Raw genomic sequence first — 8,934 nt, forward strand, 5'->3', positions numbered from 1 at the left:
TGAGATGAAAATACATAGATTTTCATCATGAGATGAAAATACATAGAATAAGCATATATAACTTAAATAGAAAAATCTCTTTTTTTCATTTTGTTTTGACATTACAGTTGAAGAAAGCCAGTTTGTGAATAGGATCCAAAATCCTATTTTAAACAATTTCTCATAGTATGAAAAGGGACTTACATTTTCCTTCATAGTTTTCACATGTTGATGTCCCAGAATTTCTGCTCTCTCTGCCTCTTTAAGGTTTCCTAGCAAAGATCCTCAGAGCAGTTATAAAGTAAGTGTACATGATTTAAGAAAAACATGGCACTAGATGTTCTAAAACTTATGCAAGCATTATCAAGTTAAAAATAGATGCACTTAATGATGCACAGGGGCACATGTACCCCAATGTTTATAGCAGCACTTTCAACAACAGCCAAATTGTGGAAAGAGCCTAAATGTCCATCAACTGACGAATGGATAAAGAAGATGTGATTTATATATATAATAAAATACTACTTGGCAATGAAAAATAATGAAATCTGGCCATTTGTAGCAACATGGATGGAACTGGAGAGTATTATGCCAAGTGAAATAAGTCAGGCAGAGAAAGATAGATACCATATGTTTTCACTCATATGTGGATCCTGAGAAACTTAACAGAAGACCAGGGGGAGGAAGGGGGGGGGGGAAATGTTACAGAGAGGGAAGGAGGCAAACCATAAGAAGACTCTTAAAAACTGATGGGGGGCGGTGGAGAGGGGAAAGTGCATGATGGGCATTGAGGAGGGCACCTGTTGGGATGAGCACTGGGTGTTGTTTGGAAACCAATTTAACAATAAATTCTATATAAAAATAATAAATAAATTAATTAATTAATAAAAGACATAGAAATAATAGATGCACTTAGCTAAAGGTCTAATATTTATCTGATGCTTATTTTGAAAATAAATTTTTGTTTCATTCCTTTTTATGATAGGAAAAAGCACCCCTCCACCAAAACACACATATTAAAAATGCTGTGAACTGTTCCTGCCAAAATACTAAAAAACAAACTTCTTTTCAAACACATTTTTTTTAGATCTCTTAGTGGATGTTCCTGGTCGTGGAAAGATGGTGGTAGACATTGCATATGGTGGGGCGTTTTATGCATTTGTTAGTGCTGAAAAGGTAGGACTTGATGTTTGTTCTGCAAAGACAAGGGACCTTGTGGATGCAGCAAGTGCAGTGACGGAAGCAGTCAAAGCTCAGGTCAGTACAAACACTGCTTACATAACAAATGCCTTCCTCTGTGGCACGGAGGGAGTATAAATTACGTCCCTATACAGAAAATTAAATATTTATATATTTAGGTTATTAGAAGTACTAAGAATAAGGTACTGGTTACAATCTTAGGCTCTCTAGCAAGACTATCTAGGAGTCCTAGTTTTGCCACTTGTGACTTTTGTAACCTTGAAAGAGTAACATAACCTTCCTGTCGTAAAAGGGGAATTATGAAATACCTGCTTCGTCGGGTGTTATAAGAATGAAGTAAGTTCGATACATGTAAAGGACTTAGAATAGTACCTACCTATAATATATGTTCAATAAATAACTTTATATACATACTAGTAAATTTGTGATTATTTACACATATAGAAAATGTATCAAATAGTATTTCACTAACTTGAAATGCATATGCTTTGCTATATGTGGTCATTCTGCAAAACTTGAAAATAATGTCAGTTATAGCTTACAAAATAGATTTCATTAAATCTGATCAGACATTCTTTTATTTCACAGAGAACAGTAATTCCTAATTAGTGAATTTCTCCCATATTGCTAAGAAGTTACCTAAATAACTACTCAAGTCAGTCTAGTTTTGGCTTGGGAAAACTATTCTGATAAAATCAGCTTAGATGATAAATAAGTCTAGGATATTCTTTCATTTCTAGCATAAGCCTGCCATTTTACATTTAAAATTGGGACCTGTAAAAAAATAAAATAAAATAAAATTGGGACCTATAAAACTCATATACAGTATTTGAATGTTTTAGCATATGAGAATTACTATTCTAAGGAAAAAAATAATTTGTGAAAAAGTGTCTAATATACTAATAATATTATGGGCCTATTTAACATACCTGAGACTTTAATAACATAATTTATAACTTAAGATGAAAATATATACTGTATTCCTGTTCTAAATTGTCATTTTTCCATGGCTGTCAATACTAGTATCTAGAATTATTTTCTCATAGCACCTTCTGAAGCTCTGAATTTATATCAATTTTCTTTTCACTAAGCAGATAGCTAATAGTTTGAGCTACAATTTGGCATAAAATAACTTCACCTTATTTTTTAATGAAATTAAGAGGAAAAGGCATCGTTTCCTCCTTTTTTTTTTTTTTTTTTTTTTTTTTTTTTGAGAGCTTGCACAGGAGAGGGGACGAGGTGGGGAGGTCGAGGGAGAGAGAGAATCCTAAGCAAGTTCCAGGCCCAGCGCAGAACTGGATGCGGGGCTCGATCTCACAACTATGAGATCATGACCTGAGACAAAATCATGAGTCAGGCACTTAACTGACTGAGCTATCCAGGCACCACCTATTTTTCTTAATAAAAGGAGTAATTTTGAACTTCTCATTAAAGCTTTAACTTCTCACCAAGGTGGCAAGGGGTGGCGTTTGAGGGACGAGGGATTCTAAGAAAAATAGGAGAGAATCACATATGAGATGACCAACCATAGCATCATCTGTTAGTGTTAAATCAGGCATCGGAGCTACTTTCTGAATTGTTGACCATTCACGCTGCTAATGCAGATTTAGGGAAAGGCCATTTTGGTGGGGGCTAAAGTTAATACAAATTCATCTTCATTTATTTTTTTTAAGTTTTTACTTAAATTCCTGTTAGTTAAAGCACAGTATAATATTCACTGTATTATAAAGGTGTATAAAGGTGTATTCATTCTTTTAACAAACATTTACCAAGAACTTACTGAGTCGGACTATGCTATGCTAGATGCTAGAGATTCGAAGAAAGAACAAACCCACTTTTAAGGAGCGGGGGCCTAGTGGGGGGAGCATACCCGTGAATAGTGTGATGTAATGGTGCTACAGGTTTGAAATCTAATAGGCATTAGAGAAACCAAGGAAAAGTTCAACTAGACCTCCTAAGAACAGAAAGCATTGCATGTTCGGGCCTGACCATCCTTTACCACTCAGGCGCCTGCTTCTCTGTGTATCTGCTGCTTCTTATAATACCAACTGACTTCATCCTTTACAGTAGATCTTTTTTCTCATCCAACCATTTCTCTTACCTAATAGCTTCTGCATTGTTACAACGTTTGCTTGCTCGTGACCTCTCTTCCAGGTCCTTGTCTCTGCCCATGGTAATAACTTCAGCTCTAGCTGTTTATTGTCTGATATTTCTACATTATCCCCTTCAAACTCCTGAGAGTGAGCCTATGACTGACTGCCTTAGCTCCTCCTGTTTGAGCAAACACGGCCAGTCTATGGATTAACCATCCTGGGGTCAGTATTTCAAAGAGAGTAGCATTTGGAGTGTGTGTGTATAAATAGAACTGTTCCTTTAGTAGAGGCTATCTGCAGCACAAATTCCTTAGAAAGGACTCAAAGAATGATAAGAACCGTAACTTCCAATAAAACTATTTGTATTCATCTAGACAAAGATATCATTTACTGCCCTGACCCAAAAAGTATTTTAAAAATGACAGATTGAAAAGTTATGCCTAAGAGTGCCCCATCTACATTACTTATTAAGATAAATTTGAATCAAAATATTTATTTTACATGTAATTTTACATGACAATTTTACATGATAATTTTTTGTTGTTGTTATTTTCAGTTTAAAATTAATCATCCTGAGAGTGAAGACCTTTCCTTTCTGTATGGAACTATATTAACAGATGGAAAAGACACTTACAGTGAGGAACCAACCACCAACATCTGTGTGTTTGCAGATGAACAGGTATTAAAACTGTAATGTTTGGCACAAAAGCCAGATTGTGTGGAACTGGAACACTGTGAACGCTCTTATCTTCATTTACTCTGAAACAGGTTGACAGAAGTCCTACTGGATCAGGAGTGACAGCTCGAATTGCCTTACAGTATCACAAAGGGCTTCTAGAACTGAACCAGACCAGAGCCTTTAAAAGTAGTGCAACTGGCTCAGTATTCACAGGGAAGGCTGTCAGGGTAAGTAACACCCTTGGCTTCTTATTTGTAAGTGTGTGACCTTTGAAACTGAAGAGGCCTGAGTTCCCTGTTAGGGAAGTTTCTTCACTCAGCTCTCAGAAAAAAATTTTAGGGGCACCTGGGTGGCTCAGTCGGTTAAGTGTCCACCTTCGGCTCAGGTCATGGTCTCGCAGTTCATGACTTCAGGCCCCATATTGGGGTCTCTGCTGTCAGCGTGGAGAACCTGTTTAGATCCTCTGTCTCCCTCTCTCTGCCCCTCCCCTGCTTGTGCTCTGTCTCAAAAATAAACACACATTAAAAAAAAATTTTTTTTTTTAAATCAGGCCTATAAAAACTTCTGTTCAGGGGCGCCTGGGTGGCTCAGTCAGTTAAGCGTCCGACTTCAGCTCAGGTCACGATCTCACGGTCCGTGAGTTCGAGCCCCGCGTCGGGCTCTGGGCCGATGGCTCAGAGCCTGGAGCCTGCTTCTGATTCTGTGTCTCCCTCTCTCTCTCTGCCTCTCCCCTGTTCATGCTCTGTCTCTCTCTGTCTCAAAAATAAATAAACGTTAAAAAATAAAAAATAAAAAAAAAAACACAACTTCTGTTCAGCTAGGATATTGGTTCTCAAAGTGTGGTTTGGAATCCCTAGGGGCCCCCAAGTTCCTTCCTAAGGGTCCACAAGGTCAAAACTTAGCATGCATTAATACAAAGACATTATTTGCTTTTCACTTTCATTGCCCCACGGGTGTATAGTGGAGCTCTCCAGAGGCCATATGATGGGTGACATCCCAGCTGACTGAATGCAAAAGCAGACATGCACATTGTCTTCAAGTCTATAGCTAATTTCACTATATGTTAATTTCCACGCTAAGCAGTTTATACGTACCATCTCATTTAATCCTCATGAGAATCTTGGCAAGTCAGTACTGTTATTATCCTTTTTAAACAGATGATAAAACAGAGGATTCGAGAGGTTAGGTAATTTGCCAGAGGTCAAACAGTTAACGGATATCAGAGCCAGACTCTGTGGACCTCTCTGTGTAGACTGTGCACTGTTAAGCACTACTGTATTGCTATTGGACAAAGCAAATTTTTAATGAGGCTTTTATTATAGCAGCTTTATAAAAAGATAATGAAACTACTGTGTCCTAATGATTGACATCTTATCATAAGAGTTAGTTATTCTCATGTTTAAAAATTAAGAAATAGGGGCGCCTGGGTGGCGCAGTCGGTTAAGCGTCCGACTTCAGCCAGGTCACGATCTCGCGGTCCGTGAGTTCGAGCCCCGCATCGGGCTCTGGGCTGATGGCTCAGAGCCTGGAGCCTGCTTCCGATTCTGTGTCTCCCTCTCTCTCTGCCCCTCCCCGTTCATGCTCTGTCTCTCTCTGTCTCAAAAATAAATAAAGGTTAAAAAAAAAAAAAAAAAAAAAGAAATAATAAAGATACTCGGTAGTTAACATTTGGAGTTCTTTCTTTATAGTTAGTAATCATACTTGGCAGGATATCTTCACTCACACCACATGCCTTCCCTCTCTGTCTGGGCTCTTCCAAGCTCTTAGGATGGTGCCTTCTCAGTCTTTTTCCCTGCCTCAGCTTCCTCTGCTCCCCAGCATGTCATCCTTAGTTTCCTTTTCATCTCATCTGCATTTTGATGCCACTGGGTAATTTTACCCACTTTGGAGGCCTCAACTCCCAACCACCCCACTGATGACCATTCCTGAACCTTCATCCCTCCCATGCCCACCGTATGCCTGCCTCTCTCCTGAGTCTAACACTCATATTCCCAACTGTCCACCAAACTCATATGGAAATGACAGTCCCAGAGATATGTCATCTTGTCAAAAAGTTCTTCCTTCCTTCCTAAATGTGCTCTTCCTGTCTCATTCCGTCTTGGTTAATGGGGGTATCTGCTTCACTTCCAAGTAGGAACTACACTCGTGTTTAACTCATGCATACTCCTCACCTCCCATTTGTGAGTCCTCATGCCTGCCAGTTACACCTGCAAAGTATCTGTTATGTTCTTCTCCAGCCTCCCTAAAAACTACCCTAGTGACTCCAGAGTCCATCAATGAATGAAGGTTACTCTGAAGAGGTTTCTAGGTTTCTAATTGCTTTCCTCTCTGATTTGTTTCCATTTTACAGGTTAATTTCTCTAAAACAAAAATCTGATCATGTCTCTCTCCTTAAAAACCTTCTATGACCTACAAGATGAACCTTAGGTTTTCTTTAAAATGATAAAAGTCAAGAATGTGACTTTTAGGCCAGACACAACATAAGTGCAGTATTTTGATATTATACTCCTTTCATCTTTTCTCAGGAAGCAAAATGTGGGGATTTTAAAGCTGTTATAGTGGAAGTATCTGGGCAAGCCCATTATACAGGTACAGCAAGTTTTATAGTGGAAAATGATGACCCACTGAGGGATGGATTCCTTCTCAAGTGACTTCTGTGACTTTTCAGCACTCTTTCTGAATTATATGGAAAATGATATCCACATTGTACATGTAAGCCAAGTCCCATTCATTCTAAAATAGTATTTCTGTGACTAAATGTAATCATTATACCTCATATTTGCACATGTCATTGGTATAAATGTCACCTTTGTCAGCTTACAAAATCCTGAAAATTCAGAATGTTTTTCTAGTCATTAACCTACCAGGTAAAATTAATACCTTAGTCCTTATTAGTCTTAAAATGTTATTCTCTGCTAGTTACTACAGTATGTTTTAGATGCTCGTTGGATAACAATAGCTTGAATTGTAGCCCTCATAACAATGCCTCTTACAAGTTCATTGTTTTAGTCTTCCAGTTTTTGAGTAAAATAACATCCTCTCTCCGAGCAGGATGTAAGGGAGGTGGATTATTATTAGGTACTCAACACTTAGCACACATAGCCTGGGGAGGATTGGGATGGGTCAGCTTCTTCGGGCAGATGTTATAGTTGCTGCCAGGATGTTTTCTCTGCTGCAAAGGCCTGCTCCTACCGCGAGGTGGCTAAAGTGCCATAAGCTGATGTGAGAAGACCAATAATCAGACTTGTGCTGTATCGTTAAGGTTCTTATAAAAGGGGTTGTTTACTGCATTATAAACACAGTGGAAATCAATGAATCATTTCATACTCTACCAATTAAATGCCAGGTAGATTTAAAACCTGAAAGAAATGTTAACTATTAATTCTTGCTAGTTACTTGTCTGTGAGCCTGTTAAAAATAAAATTTGATCATTTTCAGTCACTATAAAATGAAGTATGAAAGACTTATTCAATACGTGATGCTCTCAACATTCAGTAGAGTCCTGTGAGATAAGCAATAGTATATATATATATTTTTTCTGAGCATACAGAAACTGAAGTGATTACTTTTAAGTGGTTTGTCATCAGGTTAAGTCTGTGATTGAATTACTTGACCAAAATGAAGGCTTCATAGCTTTATAACTTTATAGTTAATTTTCTTAGCTTCCCTATTATACAAAAACTAATGTTTTCTACTCATCTCCTATAAAATTCTGTGGTAAAAGAATCACTTACCTTCAAAACATGACATCATCTGGGGTGCCTGGGTGGCTCAGTTGGTTAAGCGGCCGACTTTGGCTCAGGTCATGATCTTACGGTCCGTGAGTTCAAGCCCTGCATCGGGCTCTGTGCTGACAGCCCGGAGCCTGGAGCCTGTTTCAGATTCTGTGTCTCCCTCTCTCTGACCCTCCCCCGTTTATGCTCTGTCTCTCTCTGTCTCAAAAATAAATAAACGTTAAAAAAAAAAAAAAATTAAAGAACATGACACCATCACTAGCTTACTATGACCAAGAAATTTTCTACACATTAAAGAGATTAGCTGTACTTTCTTTTTAAAATGAAAATATAACTACTATTCTCTCTCCAAATTTCACAAGTCACATTAACTTGAAAAAGATACATACATTGTTTAAAAGTTATACCTTACAGCATTTCGTAATGTGCCACACCCGTATCCTCTAATGAAGTACAGCGTGAAATGCGTATTGTCCTATAGCTACCAAGAGTGGGGAGTATTTTATCAATGACATTGTTTAAATTGTCAGCACTTGGTGATGACAAAAAGCAGACTGACTTTAGTGGATTTTATTATTGTTTAAAAATTATCAGGGCACCTGGGTGGCTCAGTTAAGCATCTGACTCATGATTTTGACTCAGATCATGATCTCATGGTCATGAGACTGAGCCCTGCATCGGGCTCCATGCTGAGTGTGAAGCCTAAGATTCTCTCTCCCCCTCTCTCTCTACTCCTCACTCTCGCGCTCTCTCTTTGTTTAAAATTTTTTAATGTTTATTTTTGAGAAAGAGAGACAGAGCGCGAGTGGGGGAGGGGCAGAGGAGGGAGACACAGAATCCAAAGCAGGCTCCAGGCTCTGAGCTGTCAACACAGAGCCTGATGCACACAAACCGTGAGATCATGACCTGAGCTGAAGTCGGGCACGTAGCCTACCGAACCACCTACGTGCCCCACTCCCTCTCTTTCTAAAAAAAATAAAAAATAAAATTCTCTACAGACAAAGCACACTCCCTTATCAAGTGCATCATGATGGACCACTCCCTCTGCCCCACCCATGGAATACCACTGTTTCTATCACATGAATATACCTATGGTCCTCAAGGATAGTTCAACTTGCAATTTTTCGTTTACGATGATGGGAAAATGATACACATTCAGAAGAAACCGGACTTTGAATTTGCATCTTTTCCTGGGCCCCATATATGTGGCACCACACTCTCGTGTGACGCTGAGTGGCCGAAGTGAGCC

At 38.7% G+C, this 8,934-nt stretch overlaps 1 protein-coding gene across 1 annotated transcript in view; it reads left to right on the top strand.

Annotated features, from left to right (window-relative positions):
- L3HYPDH (trans-L-3-hydroxyproline dehydratase) overlaps nucleotides 1-8,050 on the top strand; it is an 11,597-nt gene extending 3,547 nt beyond the window's left edge. The window contains exons 2-5 of the mRNA XM_049612664.1: nucleotides 1,067-1,236; nucleotides 3,829-3,951; nucleotides 4,041-4,178; nucleotides 6,477-8,050. Coding sequence (XP_049468621.1) covers nucleotides 1,067-1,236; nucleotides 3,829-3,951; nucleotides 4,041-4,178; nucleotides 6,477-6,602 — 557 coding nt within the window. The 3' untranslated portion in view covers nucleotides 6,603-8,050. The remainder of the gene's footprint in view (nucleotides 1-1,066; nucleotides 1,237-3,828; nucleotides 3,952-4,040; nucleotides 4,179-6,476) is intronic.
- The last annotated feature ends 884 nt before the right edge of the window (nucleotides 8,051-8,934 follow it).

Source organism: Panthera uncia, assembly GCF_023721935.1.
Source record: "Panthera uncia isolate 11264 chromosome B3 unlocalized genomic scaffold, Puncia_PCG_1.0 HiC_scaffold_1, whole genome shotgun sequence".
In the NCBI taxonomy this organism is placed as follows: domain Eukaryota; kingdom Metazoa; phylum Chordata; class Mammalia; order Carnivora; family Felidae; genus Panthera; species Panthera uncia.